General features: G+C 59.6%; 1 protein-coding gene across 9 annotated transcripts in view; it reads left to right on the plus strand.

The window, feature by feature from the left end:
* Positions 1-21862, plus strand: part of MYT1 (myelin transcription factor 1) — a 65601-nt gene extending 43739 nt beyond the window's left edge. For 8 of the 9 annotated variants that reach the window (XM_021077792.1, XM_021077793.1, XM_021077794.1 and 5 more), the window contains exons 15-23: positions 824-886; positions 1000-1068; positions 5573-5635; positions 5974-6057; positions 9576-9794; positions 11010-11101; positions 11661-11764; positions 13641-13784; positions 14068-21862. In XM_021077792.1, coding sequence (XP_020933451.1) covers positions 824-886; positions 1000-1068; positions 5573-5635; positions 5974-6057; positions 9576-9794; positions 11010-11101; positions 11661-11764; positions 13641-13784; positions 14068-14208 — 979 coding nt within the window. In that variant the 3' untranslated portion in view covers positions 14209-21862. The remainder of the gene's footprint in view (positions 1-823; positions 887-999; positions 1069-5572; positions 5636-5973; positions 6058-9575; positions 9795-11009; positions 11102-11660; positions 11765-13640; positions 13785-14067) is intronic. The other variant, XM_021077789.1, reaches the window with a different exon arrangement.

The raw sequence follows: 22220 nt of genomic DNA on the forward strand, positions 1-22220 counted from the left end.
CAGGGTCTGGAGAGGACCGCTCCTGGCGGGGGTCCACGATGACCGGCCTCCTGGCCTGACTGCCCTGGTGGGCAGGGCTGGCCGTCCCCTGCCAGTGCCCTCCTGAGCTGGGCAACGTGTGGAGGGTCTCCCACCGCCTCTGCACCGCACTGGGCTCGCACACCCCTCCAGGGCGATAAACAGCAGGGCTGGCCCCCGTGCCGGCCTGCAGAGCAGATGAGGGCTGAGGGCAGAGGGATGAGGGCTCTCTGGAGCCCCACTGTGCCCCGGCCCCCCGCCCGGGCTGAGGGCACTCTGCCTGGGGACTTGGTGCCCTCAGCTCTGGCAGCCCGAGCTAGTCTCACCCGATGTTGCCGGAGAGTAGCTGTGAGCTGGACAGTCAGGAGCCATCCCAGAGCCTTCTGGCCAACCCCACTGAGTGGCACCGAGGGGGCTGCTCCTCAGGGGACCCAGCCCTCACTTGGGCTCCGAGTTCGTTCCCTTGGCTCCTCTTCCCGCCCCGAACCCACTAGCTGCTTTCCACTGCGTGGCTGGCTCTTCTCAGGGCAGCTCTGGTCTGGGGCCTTGTCCTCAGGGAGGGACCCCCTGTGGCGTGTCCACGAGCACGCACAGTACAGGGGCCTCAGGGACGCCCTGGCTGGATGCCGAGCTTTAATCTGGTGCCTTTGCCTCTTTGAGTCAAGTCGGGTGGGGAACCTGCCGTCGGAGGCGGCCTGCGCGCTGAGGGCCGAGCGGGTGGGCCGGGAGTAGGTCAGGTGCAGCCTGGGGCAGGCGGGGTAGGTGTGCCTAGCTCTCTGTCCTGACGCTCTTTCTCCTTGTCCAGCTGTCCCACCCCCGGCTGTGACGGCAGCGGCCACATCACCGGGAACTATGCCTCCCACCGCAGGTTTGTCCCCGCTGGGCTCTGGCCTGGCCTGGGTGCTGCGTGGCGGGTCTCCTCCTCTGCTCCTCTGCTCCCCCTCTTTGGCTTACCCCGATGTCCCATCTCTTCTCTTTCAGCCTCTCTGGTTGCCCTCTTGCTGACAAGAGCCTCAGAAACCTCATGGCTGCCCATTCTGCTGACCTCAAGTATGTCTGCCCTCCTGGCCTCCCAGCTCTGGGGTGGCTTCCTTGCTCTGCTCTCTCCTATGAGGCTCCAGCCAAAATCAGCCTTCTCCAGGGCTCTAGCGCCCGGCTGGCCACACCTGAGGCATGGGGCCACAGGCAGAGAGGCTGGGCCCTGGCGGGGTTGATTCTGCTTGTCTGGGCTGTTGCTGCTGCTGCCTGTAGCCCCGCTCTGACCGCTGCTCTCCGCCTGTGCTCTGGGGCCAGGGGCCCTGCCAGCCTCTCTGAGGGCTGAGTGCAGGGAGCGCCAAGGTGGGGTAGGACCTGCCTCTGGCTCCCGGTGGCCCAGCCCACTCTCTCCCTCTCCTGAGGACCTGTGCCGGGGCATCTGGGTCTGCTCCCCTCTGCCCTTGAGATCTGGGAGAAACCCAGAACTGGCCTTAGCTTGCGAGCCTCGCTGTGGCTCGGGGGCTACAGGCTGTGCAGCTCTTGCTAAATGAACTGGATGCTGAGGATGCAGAGCAGACTCTGCCCTTCCTCCTCCTGCACCCCTTCCAGCTGCTTCTCTCTCGGCCCCTGGTGCCCTCCCACACCTGCCTCCTCCATGCTCCCCTGCCCCCGCTTCTGCCTCTTCTGCTGCTAACACGCGGGCAGGCAGCCCCGTGGCGCCCGCCACCCTGCTTGCCATCCTGCTCAAGTGAGGAGCAAGGGCCCGGAGGTTTCGCGGCTCTCAGTGTCCTCTTGGGCTGCAGCTGGGGACTGTGATTGTCTTTGGTTTCACGACTTCCCTTGAGCTGTGACATTAAAGCTGCGGTGCCCTCAGCCACATGACCCTGGTCCTGGGCTCCCAGGCTGGACTGAGGTTGCAGGAGGTCCCACTCTTGTCTCCTGAGGTCACCCCTCTCCGGGTGTTCCCCTCTCCCTGGGCCTCTGCATTGGGGGCCCTGGATCCAGGCTGGGCTTTCCTAGCTCGTCCTGTTCTGGGCCAGACAGGAACCTGGGATCTGCCCTCTAGGGTGAGGGGCCTGTGCTGCTTGTGAGACCTGAGCTGCCTTAGAAACAGGGCGGACGCGGGGGCAGCTCCGTCCTGCCAGCCTCATCTTTGTGGCTCTGGGGAGGCCTGTCTGGTTCTAGCAGCAGGAGAAGAGCGTTTTCGCCCATTTTCCCAACGGGCCTTCCATTCCTCGGACAAGGCTGGGCAGAGTTCCCGAGCAAAAGCATCTTTCTGGGACTTCACGGCTTTGGCACCAGCACGTTCTGAGGCTCCGCTCCCCTGGCAGACTCAGGCGTGCGTCACTCACGCACCATGTCCGGCTCCAGAACCTCTAGACCCTCAGTGCGGCTGGCTTGGGACACCGACCCTGGCCTCTTCCCTCGTCCCTTCCTCTCTTCTCCAGCGTCTGTCTCATGGCCCTTTCTCCTATTTCTACGTTGCTTCTCTAACTGATCGGCTTCAGGGTTTTCCAGTTCGTGGGCCCGAGTGGTGGTGGAGGTCCGGTGGTGACCACGTGTACTCAGTAGCCCCTCCTTCCTGCAGAGCAGCTGGTCAGGGCTGCTGGAAGGAACGTGAGGTCTTGGTCTGGGCCCAGAGATGCGGCCACAGGGAGGGTCGGCGCCGTGTAAGCCTGGGAGCCTGGGAGGGACTGTGACCCAAACCCCTCCAGAAGTTAGCACCAGGAAGCCTTCCTTGCGTGCAAATAAACCGCTCCCGACTTGGTCCACATCTCTCCTCCCCCACAGGGGTCTCCGTGGAACCCACTCCTCGCCTGCCTTGGGCCCCTGTGTGGTCGTGGCCTGACCACACCCTGCCACTCTCACTCCCCTGTCTGGCGGGCGTTTGGCCCCCTGACTGGACTCGTGACAGTGTCAGGCGAAGGGGACTTGTCCACAGGGGAGCAGATACCTCCACCTTGCCTGGCAAACAGCTTGTTTTTTGGTGCCCTCCCCGTCAACCCTGGGTGCAGTGAGTCTCAGATGATATGTTTTCTGTGTTTTAATCAAGTCCCCAAGGGATTGGCTCTTCTTCCACGTGGCCGGTGTGATCAGGAGCAGGGGACGTGGCTGCCCCGGGCCATTCTGTGTGCGGGGACTCTGCAGTCACAGACCCGTGAGAGAGCAATGGGGGTCTGCACGGGTTGGGGGCATCCCCCACCCCCACGGGGCAGGGGCGAGCAGGGGGTGAGGTCTGCTGTGCTCCGGGCTCTGTGGATCCTTCCTCTTGCCCAGGCAACTCACTCAGAGTAGATGGTGGGCAGGTTCCTGAAGCCGGCCCTGGGAGTCCTCGGGGCCACGGGAGTGGCCACTGCTGCTGGCACGCAGGGAGGGCCTGCTTCTTCAGCCACGTGAACACCAGCCTGTCTCTGATGTGACTCCTGGGGTGAAGCCATCACATCACACCGTGGCAAGAAGCCTGGTGCAGGCATGGCCCACATGTGCGTTCCCGCCAAGTGGCTTCCCCGGACCCTGAGACTTGCTCACAGGCCGCCATTGGAGGCTGCGCCGGCAGGGATGTCACCACAGCTCAGAACTGTGCCGTGGCTGCAGTGGGAGCCTGTGCCCTGAAGCCGGGAAGGAGCGGAAGGAGGGAGGGACACAGGCTCACCGTCAGCAGCCATGGGCCGCCCTGCGGGGAAGAAGAGCTGCACCTGCTGTGCCCGCTGCGCCAGGCCTTCCAGAGGGCGGGGAAGGGCTCTGGCCTCAGCATGGAGCCTTCCCCGGACCCTCAACATGCCTGAAGAGCTGGTACCTGTGGTGTGGCCCAGCGGGCCTTCCTGGGCAACTGGCGCCCTGGGGCCTCAGGCAGTGCGAGGTGCAGTGGCAGAGCCGGAGCGCCCGGGAGTTGGTGTTGGTTGGGTGCTTTCCTAAGTGGAGGCAGTGGGTGGTTTCTATTAAAACACAAAAGCCTCTTTGCCTCAGATGTGTGTGGGTTGAAATATGACCACGTGTGACTGGGCAGGACCCGTCATAACCTCGGTGGGACTTGAGTTACCTCCAAAGCCGACAGGAAGCAGATTGATCAGCTGGCCAGCTCTGAGGCCAGGGAGGCTCCTTGGGGCAGGATGAGGAGGGCAAAAATCTGAGGGGCTGGGAAGGAGGCTCCGGGGCACCTAGTCCCTCCGTGTGGCCATGCCAGCCCGATGGGGGCGGGCGGTGTCGACCTGAAGGCGTCTGCCCGGCGGCCTGGAGGTGGAGGGGGGTCTCGCTGCCTTGGCTCTCTCTGTCCAGCCCCAAACACCAGCACCACATGTGCTGGTAGAGGAAGAGGCTCAGGAAGGGTGTGAAGGAGAGGCCTCTGTCCCGCCCCCTCGGGCCTAGGCCCTGTGTCCCTGGGGCCACTTTTGTAGTGAGGAATGGCCTTGGCCCCACATTCCCTGGATGAGGCCAGAAAGGGCAGACAAGGGAGTTCCTGTCGTGGCTTAGTGGTTAACGAATCCGACTAGAAACCATGAGGTTGCAGGTTCAATCTTTGGCCTTGCTCACGGGTTAAGGATCCCGTGATGCCATGAGCTGTGGTGTAGGTTGCAGACGTGGCTTGGATTCAGCATTGCTGTGGCTCTGGCATAGGCCGGCAGCTACAGATCCGATTAGACCCTAGCCTGGGAACTTCCATGTGCCATGCGATCGGCCCTAGAAAAGGCAAAAAAAAAAAAAAAAAAAAAAAAAAAAAAAAAAAGAAAGAAAGAAAAAAAGAAATGGCAGACAAGCACCCTGTGAGTAACAGACTCTCCAGGTGCCAGCACTGAGACTCTGGCGTATCCGCAGAGCTAACACGCTCTGGCTTAAGAGGGACAATGCAGAGAGCCAGGAGGAGCAGCAGGTGGGCTCCTGCAGGATTGATGCCGAACTCACTCTGACAGCGGCGGGAACCGAGTCGCTTTTCCTAAGTGGACATTCGGGGAAAAAGAAGTTGAGAAAACCCATGCTGGTGTATTAAAACAGAACTTCTCCTTCTATGTGATTTGTTCATCAGACGCTTTGGGTGTCAATTTGGGCTTTCGTGTTTTGTGTCTCCTCCTCCCTACCCTCGGCCTGTGCCAGCCACACCACCAAAGTCCCCTCTGTGGGAACTCTGCCCTCACTGGATAGGAATCGCTCCCTGACCTGGACATGCTGTGGGCAGTGGGTCTCGGGTCCTCTGTCCATGAGGACAGCTGTCTTCCTCCAGCCATGCCAGGGAGGGTGCACCAGCCTTAGGTTTAGCCTGCATCCCGAGCACTTGTTTAAAGGCCCACGTGTGCCCTGGAACCTTCTATTCCAGCCTGGTCCTCTGCAGGGGCTGAGTCTGGGCCCATCATCATGCAGTGGAGACGTGCTCTCTTCTTGGCCCTCCTGGGTCCCCCTGGGGACAGTGAGTGGTCAAGTTCCAAGATCTGGAGGTGTGCCGCAGGCTGGCTGGGACCTCGCGGCCCTTTGTAGACCTCAGTGCTGGGAGGGGGCTGGGCCCATTGGGGGCTGAGTCAGAGATACCTGCTATGGCCAAGTGACTGCACTGCACTGGCTCTGGTCCCAGCTCTGCTGTCCTCCACAGGTGCCCCACGCCTGGCTGTGACGGCTCCGGCCACATAACCGGGAACTATGCGTCGCACCGGAGGTGAGCCTGCCACGCCCTGGGTGCCAGGCCGGCGGGGGTGGGGGGCTCTTCCTCAGACGAAGTTCAAGGCTCCAGGTAAGACCTTCACGTTGCTGCATCAAGAGCCCGTCTCTTGGGTCACTGTTCCCAGAGCCTGGTCAGGATGCCCACTGGCCTGAGCAAGGGGCTCACGGTGCTGCTTCCTGTTTGCGGCCCTGCTGCCAGGCAGAGTGCCCCCTGGCGGAAGGCTCCTTGTGTGCCCGGGGCTGCTGTCACAGAGCTGGAGGGGTGGGGGTGGTAGGTGGGAGCAGCTGCTGTTCTGGGACGACTGTGGCACTTTTTTCCTCTTTCAAAACCAGCTTGTCAGGCTGCCCTCGTGCCAAGAAAAGTGGAGCCAAGGCAACGCCCACGAAGGATGACAAGGAAGACCCTGAGCTGATGAAGTGAGTCCCGCTGGCCGCTCGGCTGCTGTGCACACTCGGGGTTGTTTTGTAGTTTATGGTTTTACAAGCCCCTTCTGGATTCTGTTTGCATTAATAGCTGATGAATGACTGTGCCTATCTTTACATGTGTGCTCGTACCGGGCACGCGGACACTGTGAAGGTGGGTGCCGTGTGTGTTACATGGAGGGCACGCACGTGTACTGGCTCCTCTCTGGGCTTCTCAGGTCTGGGGTGTTTGACGGGGCAGGGAGAGACAGCGCGCCCTGCTGCCCTGCCCCTGAGGCACCTGGGTGTGAGCCTCGGGGCATGGGCAGCCCTTCAGCGCACTCACGGGCATTGTCATCCGCCCGCTTCTGGTCTGGTGGGAAGGTTAGGTGCAGGAGTCAAGGAGCAGAGGACAGTTAGAGACAGTGGAGTCTCTGGTGTGTCTGCACAGGTCTGCCTTGGAAGGGGGCTGACGTGGAGTGAGGGAACCTGGGAAGTCACCCTGGCCTGGGACCTTGCCACTCTTGCGGGGACAAGAGAGGCCCCTCTAGGCCTTAAGTGATCGGGGTTCCTGAAACCCTTTACTGACCTTTTCACTGGAGGGGGGAGCTGACGCGTGGTCGGGGGTTGTGTGTGAACCCTGCCCCCTGTGGGATCCTGGTGGGGGCTTGTGTTGCTGCAAGCTTGTCCTTCCAGAAGGACCGTGTCCCCTGAACTCTGCACTTGCAGGTGGGGGCAAGCTGTGCCACAGGTGCCAAAGGGTGACCCCATACCCAGTTTGCTAGACTGTCAGAGCTGACACCGGGCAAAGCAGGCAGTGGTCCCCTGGACGGAAGTGGAGCGGAAGGGAATGGCTCTGGCTGCCTGGTGGGCCGGGGCCCTTGGGCTGGCTTGGTTGGGAGGGCCTGCAGGGCCTGGGAAGCAGGCCTGCCCTGACTGACACCTGCGGGCCAGGAACGCTGGACGCTCACCCCTGCAAAGGGTGTCCACCTGGCCTGAGATTGGCTTGCTCCTCCTGGGAGCCCACCCCAGCTGCACCCACACATCTGCTTGGCCGCAGAGGAAGAGGGCCTAATTGCATTGCACCCTTCCAAAGGGCCGACCCACCAGCTGTTTGACGTAATAAGGCCATGGCTGCTTATTTACTTAGACAATACAACTGTAATGAGTAGTTTTGCTAAATCACAAATGCAAAATACGTGGCTGCTGGTATTGTGAATACTGCCTCCTAAATGGGAGAGTGGGTAAGGAATATGGTTCCTTCTGAGAATCCTGGAATTTGCCTATGATCGTATACATGCAATGCTGTTGTGGAGTTAGCAAGGCTCCTGCTGGTAGGGATTAAAAGTGAATTGTGCTGCAGTTGCAGATGATCAAAATCAAGATCAGCATTTTTCGAGTTAACTGGGAAAAATGGTGTTCCTTTTCCTGATGTGCTGTCAACTTTGCTTTAAAAACAAAAACAAGATTTCTGCAGCCAAGTGGAGAATGTAACTTTTAGCAACACTTCAGCATTTACAGGACGATGGTTCCTAACGGTTCCGTGGCAAAGAGGGGACCGCCCACTTATCACCTCTGTTTTATGGGGCCTCCTCCCAGCCATAAACTTTAACTGTATTTATGATTGACTGGCATCTTTAAACAAGTGCAGACCGCAGCAGAGACTTTAATAGGCGCGTCAGGGCCTGCTGTGTGATGTGATTTCGTTGGCAGGCACCAGCTGTGATTTTAGAGGGACTGGTTGAGGAAGAGTTCCCTTTTATGACATCTTGTTCCTGCACCGTTTGAGATTCAGTTGGGTCAGCACGTTGGGGTAAATCCCTTTGGCCACACAACTAAATAGCTGAAAATCCATGGAGGGTCCAGGGTGGGGGTGGGAGCCGAATGACCCTTGTCAACTGTCCCGGGCCACACCGGCACCTGACCAAAGAGATGTGCCTCTGACTGTCCCTTGGCTTCCCTGGGACATAGAGGCTGCCCAGCCTGGCTCCCCACCATGTCTTGGCGTGAGGTCACCTGAGAGCACTGAAGACTGGGACCTGGGCGCAGGGGGAGCGGAAAGTGGTGTTACCATGGCCACATACGAGGTGCCCCCGCCAAGAACACGACCCCGGGGCCCAGCAGCCCCTCCTGAGGAGGGAGGCCAGGAAAGTGGAGAAAAGGACTTACATTCAACCGGGTGCCGTGACATGGAGAGTCGCCGCTAACGTGGCCTTTTGAGCTTGTGATGTCTGGCCTCAGGGTGCCCAGCCCAGGGGTGCCCTGGGCCCCCACAGTTTGGAGGTGTCCAGGTTTCAGGGGTGGATGTAGAATGGGAGCTCCCAGCCCCTTTGCAGGGGCCCCGGCAGTGACCGCACTCTGGATGGGCGCTGAGGTGACCTGAGGCCGGCTCTGTGGCCATCCCACGCGTCTGGGCCCGCGGGGTTGGGAGGAGAAAGGGCTGAGAGCCGAGAGCGGGGCCACATGAGGACAGGTCCTGGCTGGGGACTCAGGCTGGGAAGGTGTCTCAGCGGCTGCCTGAGACGAGGCCAGAGTGTGGAGGCCACCAGGTAGCGTGGTCCCACCCCCAGCCCTGCCACCCCCAGGGGCTTCCCGTGTCTGACCTGTCTGTGCCCCAGGGACCTTTCTGTCAACTGGGACCTCTGTGCTTGCTGGGTCCATGGCACAGAGTAGGGTGGTGACAAATGGCCAGAAAGTGGCCTGGTTTGTTAGAAGGATGAGACAGAACTGGCAGGGGGGGTTTTGTTCTTGGTCAGGTGTCAGCTCCAGGATCCTGAAATCCTGGACTCCTGCTCCAGGTCCCTCCCAAGGGTGGTAGAGACGGATGCCCAGGGCCCTCTGCCTTGCCCCATTTTCTGTGACCGCACAGGTCCCAGGGGCAGTGTGAGGGCAGCCTCTCGGACCTTCCTCAAGTTTCCTCACCTCTTCCTGGGGCATCAAGGGTTGGCCCCTTGCCTTGAGCAAGGGAATGAAGGGAAACGCTGTCCCAAGCAGACTAGGGCAGAGCCGAATCTTCCCCGAGTGAGCTCTGGGGCTGCCCTTCTTCCTCCAGGAACACATGTTCCAGACGGGGCCGAGCTGGGAATCCGCAAGCATCAGGGACCAGCCTCATTCTGGGATGCTGTGGGGTGATGGGGCCCCTGGCTGTCTCCAAGCTGCCTGTGACCCCCAGGCCCTGTGCTCAGTGCGAGCGCACAGACATGACACCAGCAGCAAGGTCTAGCTTTGGAAGCAGAGGCCACCAAGAGGCAGCCTCAGGCCCCAGGGTTCATCACTGCTGAGGGGCGGGGAGAGAAAGTGGCTGACCCCCCACCCCCTCAGCCATGCAGGGGACAGAGGCCAAGGCTGTGGGGGGGGATGCCATCCCTCTGGTCATGAGGCCCAGGATCTTTGAGGCCCCAGAACTTGCTCCAGCACCGCGAGCTTATCCAGGAGCCCCTAGCATGTCTCAGGGTCTGGCTGGGCTCCTCCCACCCCAGCACCTTGTGCTCACCTCTGACCTTTTGTGCTCACCTCTGACCTTTTGTGCCCAGGTGCCCCGTTCCAGGCTGCGTGGGGCTTGGTCACATCAGCGGCAAGTATGCCTCCCACAGAAGTGCATCGGGCTGCCCCCTGGCTGCCCGGAGGCAGAAGGAGTGTTCGCTCAATGGCTCCTTCTCCTGGAAGTCCCTGAAGAATGAGGGGCCCACCTGCCCCACTCCAGGCTGCGACGGCTCTGGCCACGCCAACGGGAGCTTCCTCACCCACCGGAGGTGACCATCCCGCCTCCCTGCCCTCTCTGCCATCCAGGAGGGATCGCCTCTGGGGGTGTGGATAAGGCTCCCAGGGAGGGACAGGCCAGGACTCAGGTGTGAACTGTAGCTTCTCAAGGAAAAGTAAGACCCAACTTGGTAGCCACCTGGGGGGAGCCATGGAAAGTCTACTGGGATCACACGATGGCCTGTGTGACGTGTCACCCGTGTGCCTACTGGCCTGAGTGCCCCGTCCACATCCACTGGGTTCCCTCTGGCAGTTGGGGGCAGAGCCCTCTTGGGTCTCGTGTAATAGGCTTAGCAGGTGGCTGGAAGCATCGTTACAGAGCCTGCCTCTCCCGCTGGGGCTCCCCCGCCCCATTTTTCAAGTTGCAGTGAAGTAGAGTTGATTTACGGTGCTATGGTAACTTCTGCTGTGCAACAAAGTGATCCAGTTACACGATCCGTTCTCTCCGATCCTTTTCCCACATGAATGGTCACGGAATAGAGGGTAGGGTTCCCTGCGCTGCCAGTCACTCCGATCACCTCCGTGCGCACCTGCCAATCCCCAGCCCCTGGGGCTTCTTCTTTGGGGCCCAGGCCTCTTCCTGCTACACCGGGGACCTCTCCCTGCCTGGGCAGTGGCCTGGGCAGCGCCGACAGGCTCTGACCGGCTCCCAACCCCCACCCCTTGCCCCCTCAGGCTTCCTCCTGCCTGAGCCAAGATGCCACGGAGACAGCCCAGGCGCAGGGAATTACCACCTGGTCCCATCAGGAACCTCATTCTTCTAGTTTGCTTTTGGGCCCCTGTCTCTCTGCCTGTAAGGTTAATTAGCTCTGACATTCCACACGCCATTACTGAGAGTCCATCCGATACCAGTGTCTGGAGGACGGGAGCCCTCCTGGAGTTGATCTGGGCTGGGCAGGTGGGGAGACAGACTGCAAACCAACCAATCTGTGAAATACCCAGTTTGGTGGAGGATGGCGTGCCGTGGGGAGAGGGCGAGGGAGCCCCGAGCTGCCTGTGGGCCAGCCTTCAGGGCAGAGGCTGTGCTGGGAATGGCCTAGGCTGCCAGAGGGCTGGGGCCAGGGAACAGGGGTGCCAGGGCATGAGTGACGGCATCCCAGACAGGATCCTACTGGACTATCTGCTCTCACTGTGACACGTGGCCTCGGACCGGCCCGAGGTGCGTGACCTTGGGCTGGTTTTCGATGTGTGTGTGACTTTGCTTCCAGCTTGTCTGGCTGTCCCAGAGCGACCTTTGCTGGGAAGAAGGGGAAGCTCTCAGGGGATGAGGTTCTCGGCACGAAATTCAAGACGAGTGATGGTAAGGCTGCCCGTCCTGCAGCCCCTGCGTGTGAACCTCGCGGCCCCGGTGACTGAGATGGACGGGGGGAGGGGGTGGGGAGGCAGAGCCCCTCTGGAGCGAGTCACGGTGGAGACGGAGCCCTTGAGCCAAGTGGGGTTGTCCTGAACTGGCTCGAAGCCCCTGCTGTCCTGTGCCCTCACGTGGCCATCGCGGGGCCAGCCTGGGAACCGGGGGGCCCTGCGGGCAGCCCCAGAAGCCATGTTCTCCGGTTGTGAGCTCACGTGGGCCCAGGGAAGAGGGAAGCTGAGGACGGTCAGCGTCAACTGGACAAACTTCCGTTTTTATCTCAGCGACTAACACTCGCCAGAGAGGTGTCTGTTTTCCCACCTAAGATCCAGGGCAGGAGGCAAGAGCTGACACGTGGCTGCTAGGCCCCAAGACCAGGTTTCCCAGCCTGCAATGTGGGGTGAGCGGGGCTTCTGCTTGGAAAGGGGTCCCTAGCTCCACCTAGAAAGCAGCCTCTGCTTCACCCCCACTCGCTGGTCCGGGCTGAGGCCGAGGTTTCTCCCCGGGGCAGTGCTGGAGAACGACGAGGAGATCAAGCAGCTGAACCAGGAGATTCGTGACCTGAACGAGTCCAACTCCGAGATGGAGGCTGCCATGGCGCAGCTGCAGTCCCAGGTGGGTGGTGCCGCCTGCTGGCCCCCTGCCGCCTGCCCTCCCAACGCACAGAGGCCTTCCTGCCTTGGCCTCCTCTTCCAGGGGGGCGGGGAGGACCGAGCCCCGTGTCAAGGTCCCTTTTGGGCCGAGCCACTCAGCACGTGCTCTGCCCAGCAGTGTCCAGAGTCCTGAGGTGCTGGTGGCTGGTGGTCCCTTGGAGTGACCTCCTGTCAGCCGGAGCAGGTGCATGGTGTGGGTTCTAAGAGCCTGGCTGGGGTTGGGTTCTGCCCCAGCACTGCCACACGCGGGCTAAGTGACCTGGCGACCCTCTTCACCAGTCTGCGCCCCGATGTCCTCACAGGTAGCGAGGAGATAGTGACAGAGTCTGCCCTGTTCAGTTGCTGTGAGGTGACTGCATTTCTACGAGGAAAGCAGTTGGCCCACGTGTCTGACCCAGAAAGAACTGCTGTTGCTGAACGATAGGAATACAAATTACCTCAAGTGCATGCATCGTATTGCCCTGATTTTCCCCAAATGAACATTTGCGATCAGAAAATAAACCCAGTAAGGGTCTCTTATTTTGAAGAGGAGACCCTTCCCTTCCCTCAGCTGCTGAGTCTGGGCCATGCAGGGCTTGGGGCACAGAATGGGTAGCCACACCTAGCCGCGTCCTCTTGGTCCTGCAGGTTTGGAGGGCAAAGGGGACGAATGGGAAGTCCTGTCCTGCTGTGCTGCACCCCCCGCCCCCGCAGCTGGGCTTAGGCTGACCTCCTGCTACTCAGAAGCCTGCCTAAAAATAGCATCAGCCTGTGAGGATCAGGAAGCGTTTTCCTCCTGCCCTGAAGCTCTTCCCAGGTTCACAGGGGGTGGCGGCAGAGAGGGCACAAGGTGTTCTTGGGGCACGAGACACTCCCACTGGGTGGCTAAGCCACCCGCCTGCTTTTCTTCCCAAAGTCCGAGGCTCTCCCAGTGTCAGCACCTCTGACGTCCCTTTACTTGCCAGTGTCCACCCATTCAGACAGACTGTCCACTAGCTTCCTTTTGGAAGGACTTCCGAGTCCCCTTCCCCCTCGAAGGGCTTTTGAACCCTGTCCTTAGGCAAAGAGAAGCGGGGCTGCACCCTGATTCAGACCTTTTAAAGCCAAAGGCTTGTCGCTGGGTGATGGGTGATGCTCCCTGGCCAGTCTCGGAGCCACAGCTCCTGTGAGGTGGCTCGTGGTCCTAACCTGAAGAAGGCCTCTGCCCTGAGGCTCCTTCCAGATGCAGTGAGGCTGAGGGCTGCCCTCCCAGGCATGTTTCCTCCAGGCCAGGCCCCGGGCGGCTTCCCACACCCCTTCCCCACAGAGCAGGCAGGACTGCCCATGGCCTCAGCCATCGCTGCCCCCCCGGTTCCATGTGGAAGGCTTAGAGCCCCCTGGAGAAGGGCCCCACCACCCTCCTGGTGCCCTGCTGGGTCCGGAGAAGAAGTGCTTGTGCTGGAGGTCCCAGGTGCTCTCGTGGTGTGGGAGGGATGTCGGCTGGGCCTGCCTCGCCAGGCATCGCAGAGAGATACCCAGTGGCCTGTTCCGCTTGCCTCCGCAGCTTTAACCCAAGGGCAGGCGGGCATCCCCATCACGGAGGGGGAGGAAGTTGGTGGCAGGCTGAGATTTGAGGCCAAGGGGCCTCAGCCTGCTCTTTCCTCCACCCCGTGGACACAGAGCCCCTGCCTCAGTCACTGTGTCGCCTCCTCCACCCAGTGGCCAGGGCACTGCCAGCCCTCACATGTGTCAGGCCCCTGGGGCAGGGCCCCTGCTTCCTCAGCCTTCTGCAGAGGGCTGTGAGCAGTGGCCCAGCGGGCAAGCCCAGCGTGCTCCCAGGAGGAGGCGCCAGGAGGCAGCTCGGTCTCTGTCTGGTGCAGATCTCGTCCATGGAGAAGAGCCTGAAGAACATCGAGGAGGAGAACAAGCTTATCGAGGAGCAGAACGAAGCCCTGTTTCTGGAGCTGTCAGGCCTGAGCCAGGCCCTCATCCAAAGTCTTGCCAACATCCGCCTTCCGCACATGGTGAGCAGGGAGCTCCCTGTGGGCCCCGGCGCTGAGCTGGCAGCTGCCCCCTGGGGCTCCAGGGAGGGCGAGGAGGGCACCCTTCTGCCCCTGGGGTCCTGCTGAGGTTCTGCCCAGGCGGACGGCTGGCCACAGCTGTAGCTGTCCTTGGCGGCTGCTGCCCCGCTGGTCCATGGGCTTGTCTCCGAGGTGTGGGCACCTGGGTCTCCCGTTTCCGGGGGAGTTCCCGTTGCCTCTGAAAACCCCGGGCCCGCTGTCTTGCTAAGCTGGTTCTGTTCCACAGGAGCCAATCTGCGAACAGAACTTCGACGCCTACGTGAGCACGCTCACCGACATGTACTCCAACCAGGAGCGCTACCAGAACCCCGAGAACAAGGACCTCCTCGAGAGCATCAAGCAGGCCGTGAGGGGCATCCAGGTCTAGGCCTCCTCGTGCCAGGAGCCAGCGTGCTGACCCCGGGCGCCCAGGGCCCCTGGCCTTGGCTCCTTCGTTTACCTCCCTTGCCCTGCCCTCCCAGTGGAGATTCCCAACTCGTACTGACTCCGGTTGGCGGCCCGGGGCGGCCTCGCGCAGGTCCACCCAGAGGGGTGCGTGGGAAGCTGTGTCGCCCTCCATGTGAGGTGCTGGCCGGGCCGGAGGCCTCGACACCTCCACGCACATGCAGGGGCGTGAAGTATTGCAAAGTGATTTATTTTTGTTTCTGAAAGCTCGAAGTCTCCAGTGGAAGCTCATGGACAAGGTTCTCAGGGAAGTTTAGGAGTTTGCAACCACAGTATTCCTTTGTCTGTCGAGGCTGAGAGGCAGCCCTGGGCCCAGGGTGGGTGGTGCGTGTGACGTGTCAGCCTGGAGCGAGCCGGTCAGTGAGGCCGCAGCGGCAAGTGTGTTCTCTGTTGTCCTTTAATTCAGTTTTATGTTAAGGGTGGAAAAAAGCAGCGTTCCAGAGGGTAGGTCAGGAACAGGCCTGCAGCCCCCTGTCAGCTCGAGGAAGCCAGCCTGGGCTCCTGCCAGTCCGCGCTCGCCCTACGCCAGGGCGCCTCGTCTGGGAGCTGCTGCCCGAGGCCCCAGACACTGTGCTCGGGGTCACGCTCCCTCTGGGGGCTGCGGCCTTTAGACCCAGGTCTGGGGCCCTGCCAGGGCCCTGGCTCTCTGTGCGCCCCCCTGGGCCCGGGAGCTGCCACTGCCGCGTTACCTGGGCCGTGGCTGGGCTTTCCCGAGGTGGGGACAGGGTCGGCGAGGTCAGGGGTAGAGTCCCAGCTGAAGACCACCAGGGGTTCTCTCCGGTTTAGATCCATTTACGATTCGAAGGAAGGTCAGTTTCGATTTAACGTGTTAAAAACACGATGTAAATAGAGTCCAAATCAATTGTGACTGCAATTCCAAGGTAGTATTTAAAAGTAGAAAAACTGCACTTCCTGGAAGAAAGGAGAAAGTAGTTAGTTTAATTATTCTGTAAATTATTTAATTTTGTCAAAATGTAAGTATTTATATTCACAACCTCTTATGTTAACGTTTGCTATTTATTTAACATTTTTATTTATTAATTTTATACTATTTTACCTAGACCCCCCCACCAGGACATATGAGAGGGAAATAAATGAAATCAAAGCAAAATTAAATATGTGACTGAGAGATAGGCCGCAAAAAACTTGCTATAACTTCTAGTTATGATTTTAATGCAACCAAGTTATTTTTTATATATTTTGTTATTTATTCTTTTAATAATGGAGTTTTTAAAAAAGTATTTTGTACCTGAGGAATTTTGATAATTTGGGGTCCTTCCCCTCGGTCCAATGGGAAGAAAGGCTTTTTGGTTTTTGTCATCCCCTTTGGCTCCTTTTGTTTCAGGCACAACCGCAAATGGAATATTCTGTATCTATTGTTCATTTCAGTGCAGTGCAGATGTGTGTGGTGCTCTGGCGTGTTTCTTGTGTCGCGTCCGTGTGCCGGTTCTTGACGGCTGAGTCCTGTTACTGTGAGGGAGCCCTGGGCGCTCGCAGGCCCCGTTCCTCTGACAGCCCCGATACTGTGACCCTCCTTCCTCAGGAAACGCGTTGAACCCACAGCACAGCACTTCTTGGTGTGTTTGCAGGGTGATTTCGTAATAAAAGTCCACTCTGACTGTGAGTGGGAGCCGTGTCTGTGGTGAGGAGGCCGTCTCTGTCCCGGGAGCTCTGAGGGTCACTTTCTGGGAGCGGGCGGTCAGTGGGCTCTCCGCCTCAGGCATCTCCCTGATGCCACACGTGGCTCCCACCTGGAAACCTGGGTCTGAGTCACAGCCTGCACATGCGTAAATCAGAACCTCCTCCTGGGGTCGGGAGAGGTCTTCTTGCTGGGGTTGTTGGACTCGGGCCTGTCCCGGGCCATCTCCTGGTCATGGGAGGAAGCCATCTGCAGTAGGAGAGTGTTTGGATATTTTGGACAGAGCAGAGCTGAGAAGTGAGGGAGAAAGGCGGTGGAAGGGGGAGGAAGAGAGAGCTCCCTGGTGGTCTTTTCAGGGCTCCTGGATTCAGCCATACCTGAAGGTGTCTACCCTTGCGGTAACTCCTTGCCGTTTCACACTTTTGTGTCAGGTGGGACTCTAGCTCTCCCAGGTGAGACCTAGGTCTGGGGCTTCTGGTCACATTCAACCCAGACTGTCAACACAGTTCGACCTCCCTAGGTATCTAGCCCTCGAGGCCCACCTGAAGCTCCCATCTGACCTGTGAACAAAGGAAAATTCTTAGAGATTTTGGGCTGCATTTCCGATCCCTGCCCAAGTTGGACAGTGGAGGGTCTGGAGGGCTCCAGCTACTGGCTGTGCAGCACATGGAGTGGGTTGAGTTAGCCCGTTGAGCCTCAAGGAAGGGCTGCCGGGTCCCTCCGCAGAAGCCCCGTGGGGACGGGGCCTGGGGGGCTGGGTTCTACCCATTCATGTCAGCACAGATGCTGGGTCCCCTCTGCAAGCTGAGGTGACAGCACTCCGGGGCCATGAGAGCTGGTGGCAGGTGATGAGCAGAGGCCAGGGCCGTGGAAGAGCTGGTGAACTGCCACAAACGTCCCCGCCAGACCTCCTGCTCCACCCTCTCCCAGGGCTTTGTCCTGCTCCCTGCTGAAGGTCCCTGGGCCTCCGGTAGCTCCAGACTCTGAGACGTTGCCCTTGGGGGGCGCAGTCCATCCGCTTCCATTCAGCAAGAACCTCTCCCGGTGCCAGGCGCCCGGCCTCAGGACTTGGGTTAAGACCTACAGTGACTCCCTGAGAGCAACGTCGACAAGCACCCGTCCCACGAACGCGGCAGTTGGGTGCTCGTGGGCTCACAGAGCTGGTTTCAGCTTGTTTCGAGGTGGTGAGCTCTGCCTGCAGCGCGGCCGAGCATCTGGTGGGTCTGAAGAGCCACGGAGATGGCTCAGGCCGGAGGAGGCCCCCAGAGGTCAGTCTCAAGGGCAGGTGAGTGTGCAGACAGTGCGGAATCCAGGGGCTTGGGGCGGGGGATTGGGGGGCAGGGGGCCCTCCGCAGGCCGCGTCTCAGCAGAAATCTCTGCTCACCGCAGGGGGACATGTGGGCCAGTTCAGTCCTGGACCCAGCTGTGCCCTCGGAGTTGCTCAGACCCCAGGCTGGCTGTGGGCGCCAAAGGGTGCTCCCCTCAAGTGTGGGTGGCCCTCCGTGGTGGCGGGTCTCAGAGAGGCCGTGTTTAGGATGGGATTGGTGGGATGGAGGAGAGGGGGCTTCCTGGAGAGGGACCACCGAGGGCAAGCAGTGCTGGCGTCGGGCACCCCGAAGTTGAAGGACCGGGGCGCTGAGGAGGCTGCTTTGGTCCTAGGAGGCCTTGAGCTTTTCCTGCCTCTGTTCCCTGACTCCAGGACCCTGGGGGCGCTAGGGAGCCTGGCCTCAGGAACTTTCGGTCATAAGCCCTTGGCTTCCACCCACCATGACATCCTGCGCTTCTGAGGGTTTGTCCTGTGGGCTCAGCAGACCCGGCTCGAAGGTGGCTCTGCATGTGCCAGCTGGTGTTTCTGCGGGCACAGCTGCGGGCAGGGGGGACCACTGCAGCACCTCTGGCTTTAGAAGACGCAGGGTGCAGCGACCTGGGATGTTAGGAGGCTGCACAGTCCCACAGCCCGATGACGACACTGGCTGTTCGCCCCCGACCAGGAGCTGCACCTCCTGCTTGGGGGGTCGGCCTCAGCCACCACCCTCCTGGGGTCCAGGGTCGGGGGGGTGTCTTGGGGTCCAGGCACGCGCTCTCTTAGGACTTGTCGTTGGCTTTCTCTCCCAGCCCATGGAGCCTCCCTTTACCCTCTCCAGAGAGTTCAGCTCGAGGCATTATCCGGAGGGAGGGGAACCTTCCCCAGCTCTCAGCGACCCTTTCCGCCAGCCGTCCTTGCTACAGGCCCCTCTTCCTCCTCCAGCGCAACCTGAAGCTGCCAGTTCCCCGGGGTTCTGAGGGGCGGACGCCTCGGTCCTGAGCTTCCCACACTCTGGCTACAATTCAGGTTTGGGGTCTGCTCAGGCATTCATTGCATATCTCTGTGTTTTCCGGCTTCTAAACCACATTTGCCATCCCTTCTTCCATCTTCCTTTCCTGCCAGTTTACACCTTAAAAGCTGTCACTTTGGCTAGGTTTTGAGAGGGTGCCAAGGATGGCAGGTGTGTATACCTGCCCGCCTAGCCTGGACCCACGGGGAGCACCCCAGGTGGCCGAGCACCTGACCATATGTGTGGGCTGCATGGATGGCGCCCCACGATTGCACAAGAGACTTTCTCCCAGAAGCCGCTGCGCCCCTAAGACGCTGGCCCCACAGGGATGTTACCGCTGTGGGTGGGAACGTTTTCTCCCTGCTGGCTGATTTCAGACCTTGCAGCTCTTCCAGGTATGACGGGCGCTGCCTGCCTTTCTGTTTACTCCTCCTTGAAATAAGGAGGTGGCTTCTCCAATAGCACCCTAGCTCCCGACTCAGCCAAGTGCCCACCAGTTTAAAACATGCAGGGCCCAGTGGACCCAGGGTGGTGGGCACCTCACTGACGCTGGGCAGCTGACCCCCAGGAGAGCCCCTGTGGTCCTTCTGGCACCCCAGCCTCCCACCAGCCATGTGAGGAATGGTCGGCCATTTGAGTCACATGGACCTACACAGGGATGCGTGTGTGATGGCACCTGCCCACCTTAGGGGACAGTGTGGACACAGTGACGCCTGGGCTCCAGGGATTCCCCCCCCACCAGCTGAGGTGTCTGCATTGGGCTCGTTCTGCTCCCTCCCTGGAAGCTTCTTGAGCCAATGTAGGTCTTGGGGGCATATCCGGAACCCCACAGAGTTGGAGGAGGTTGTCAGCCCTGCAGGGCTGTCCTGGAGCACCTACGCTCAGGATGAGGGGCCTGGTGGGAGAGGCGAGGGGCGCCCATGGATCAGCCCTGCCCCCCCCGCCCCCCGCATTGGCCCAAGAACAGATGAGATGGGGGTGCGTTCAGGTATGGCTGTAGACTGGCCCAAGAGCAGGAGCCGGGGAGGAAAAGGACAGCTCCCACTTTCACCTCCTCAGTGAACCCACTCTTCTCTGCTCTAAGGGCACCTTCTGCCAAATTAGACACACTTCTGCCTGTTTCTTTCACAACCTATTGCAAATGTTCTCCTTGTCTTGAATTGTCACGGCTTTCTCTGTGGAAGTTGTCAGAACAGCAGAGGAGAAATCTGACTAAAGATGGTGAGGAACCCCTAGATCCCCCCACTACACGGTGAAGACCAAGCAGAAGTGCTTGAAAGTCCCACACTATGCCCGGGGGCCCCTGGCCAAGACCCTAGCAGGCCCCCAAATCGGAAGGGCTCAGTCACGGCTGAGTCACCCACACAAAGCCCTGCCTGTCTGAGCCCTGACTCAGTTCCTGGGTGACCCTGAGCCCTCTGGACCCACACGGGCTCCTCTAATCTCCCAACCCTGTGGTCCAGGCACTAGAGTTGGCCCCATCCTATAGATGAGGAGACTGAGGCCCAGGACGCTGCTTGGGGTAACACAGAGGGCTGGCTCTGCAGCCAGGACTTCCCCCAGGCCCCTGGTCTCTGGGGTCTGCCCTTCTCAAGAAGAGGAAGGGGGAGTGCCAGCTCAGCTGGGCCCCACAGTGTGGTCAGAGCCAGTAGGCACTGAGGAGCCAGAAAAGGGGCTGCTTGGCCCCCAGGCCAGCAGGAGGGGCAGGAGGTAACAGGAAGGGTCTGCCACGAGGCTGGTGGAGAGGCAGGTCCTGCTCATTTCCCAGTCACGGGCGAGGTAGCTAGGCAGACACTGCTGCTCCTGGGAGCTCCCACTGACCTTTTCCCAGGGGAGGCAGGACTGGAGGGAAGTCCCAAGCTGCTTTAGGTGGAGGCAGGTTCTCCAGGGCTCCTCTGGCCCCTCCCGCCCGTGGGCTGAGCAGGTGCCTGCTGTTGGCCAGTGGGGAGAGGTGCTGCTGTCCTGGGCAGGAGGAGGACCCAGGGGACAGGCTGTGGGTTAGGGAGGTCTGGTTGTGTCCCTGGACACCTTGGCAAGGGACAGTTCCCAGGTGGGAGCCACACCTGGCAGGAGCCCCAGGAGTTAGAAAGTTCCCAGACCTGCTTGGAGCGTTGATCAGGGGACACCCAAGCCTGACCCTCCTTGACGGGGACCCCATGGTGAACACTGATCCCTCCTTCCAGGGTGCTGAGCTCCTGGGAGAAGAGCAACCACGCCTCTGATTTATAAACAGCACTGATTTAAAATGTGAAGCAGTCAATACCAAGAGAATGCATTTGTCTACTTCACCTGAGCTAATTACGGACTCTGGGCCTTTTGTCCAGATGAGGAGGAGGTGCTGCAGGCCAGCGTGTCTCTACCTTGGGCTGGGGCACCTGGACACCCCAGTGGCAAGGTGGGAGATCCAGGTGGAAGCTGGCTTCTATGCCTAGGACAAAGAGGGCGACATAACCACAGGTGGCCCCACCTGGACACAGGGCATCCGCAGCCACAAGGCCCAGAAGATCTGCTTCTTGGTTTGGTTTCCAGGTTCACACACTCCATGTCCTCTGATCAGAGGAGGGTGGACCAGCCACATGCCAAGATCTTTTCTTTCTGATCTTCCTGGAGAGGCTCCAGCCTACCTTCCCTGGAGCTGGGGATGGTGGCAGCCACCAGACAGGCCAGGTCAGCTGTCAAAGTGGCCTTGTGAGCAGGAGGGTCCTGAGAGCCTGAGAATGGGCCCAGGCCCCAGAGGCCTCTCTCCAGCTGCTTGGTGAGGGTTCACTGCCACTAGAGCGGCCTTGGAATTTCTGTAAGGCGCCAGGCTGGTCCAAGACCCCTTTTTAGATTCCTGAGGGCAGTCTCTTCCGATGTACACATTCAGTCAAAAGCAGAAAGGAGTCAGATATCTGTGGCTCATCTAAATCTATACCTCAATCTGTATCATCTATATCCCTACCTGTATGTCAAGAAGGATTTGTTTTCAGGTGCTGGCTCACACAATGTGGAGGTTAAGGCTAAACTCTGCGACAGGCCAGCAGGCTGGAGACTCCGGAAGCGTTGACGTTGCCAGCTGGAATCCAAAGGCCGCGTGGAGGAGTTCCTGCAGTGGTGCAGTGGGATCGGATGGCTTCCCTGGAGCGCTTGGGCCCAGGTTTGCTCCCCAGCCCAGCGCAGTGGGTTAAGGATCCAGCGTTGCCACAACTGCGGCTCGGATCTGACCCCTGGCCCAGGCCCTCCCTGTACCATGGAGGTATATGGAGAAAGAAAGAGAGAGAGACCACCTGGAGGCTGATTCCTCCTTCCTGGGGTCAGTCTTGGCTCCCGTGTTATGGAGGGTAACTGGCTTTACTCAGAGTTTACTGCTTTAAATGTTAGCCACATCCAAAAAATACCCTCGCAGCAACACCTAGACTGGTATTTGACCAAACATCTGGGCACTGCAGCCTAATTAGACCCATAAAAATCACTGCAGACTGCTTCCCTGTGCCAAGCACTGCTAACATTTCACTAAGGTGGTTTGTCTTTTGTTTGTTTTTTTGCTTTTGTTTTGCTTTTAAGGCTGCATCCTCAGCATATGAAAGTTCCCAGGCTAGGGATCGAATTAGAGCTGCCAGCCTACACCACAGCTCACAGCAACACTGGATTTTTTTTTTTTTTTTTTTTTTGTCTTTTTGCCTTTTCTAGGGCCACTCCCCGCAGCATATGGAGGTTCCCAGGCTAGGGGTCGAATCGGAGCCATAGCAGCCAGCCTACGCCAGAGCCACAGCAATGAGGGATCCGAGCTGCATCTGCAACCTACACCACAGCTCACGGCAACGCCGGATCCTTAACCCACTGAGCAAGGCCAGGGATCGAACCCACAACCTCATGGTTCCTAGTCAGATTCGTTTCTGCTGCACCACGATGGGAACTCCCCAAGGCGGTTTGTTTTAAAATGAGAAAATATTTTTGGAATCCCTTCCCAATCATTTCACGCATATGAAAATGTGAATTCAC

This window comes from Sus scrofa, chromosome 17 (assembly GCF_000003025.6).
Source record: "Sus scrofa isolate TJ Tabasco breed Duroc chromosome 17, Sscrofa11.1, whole genome shotgun sequence".
Taxonomy (NCBI): Eukaryota; Metazoa; Chordata; class Mammalia; order Artiodactyla; family Suidae; genus Sus; species Sus scrofa.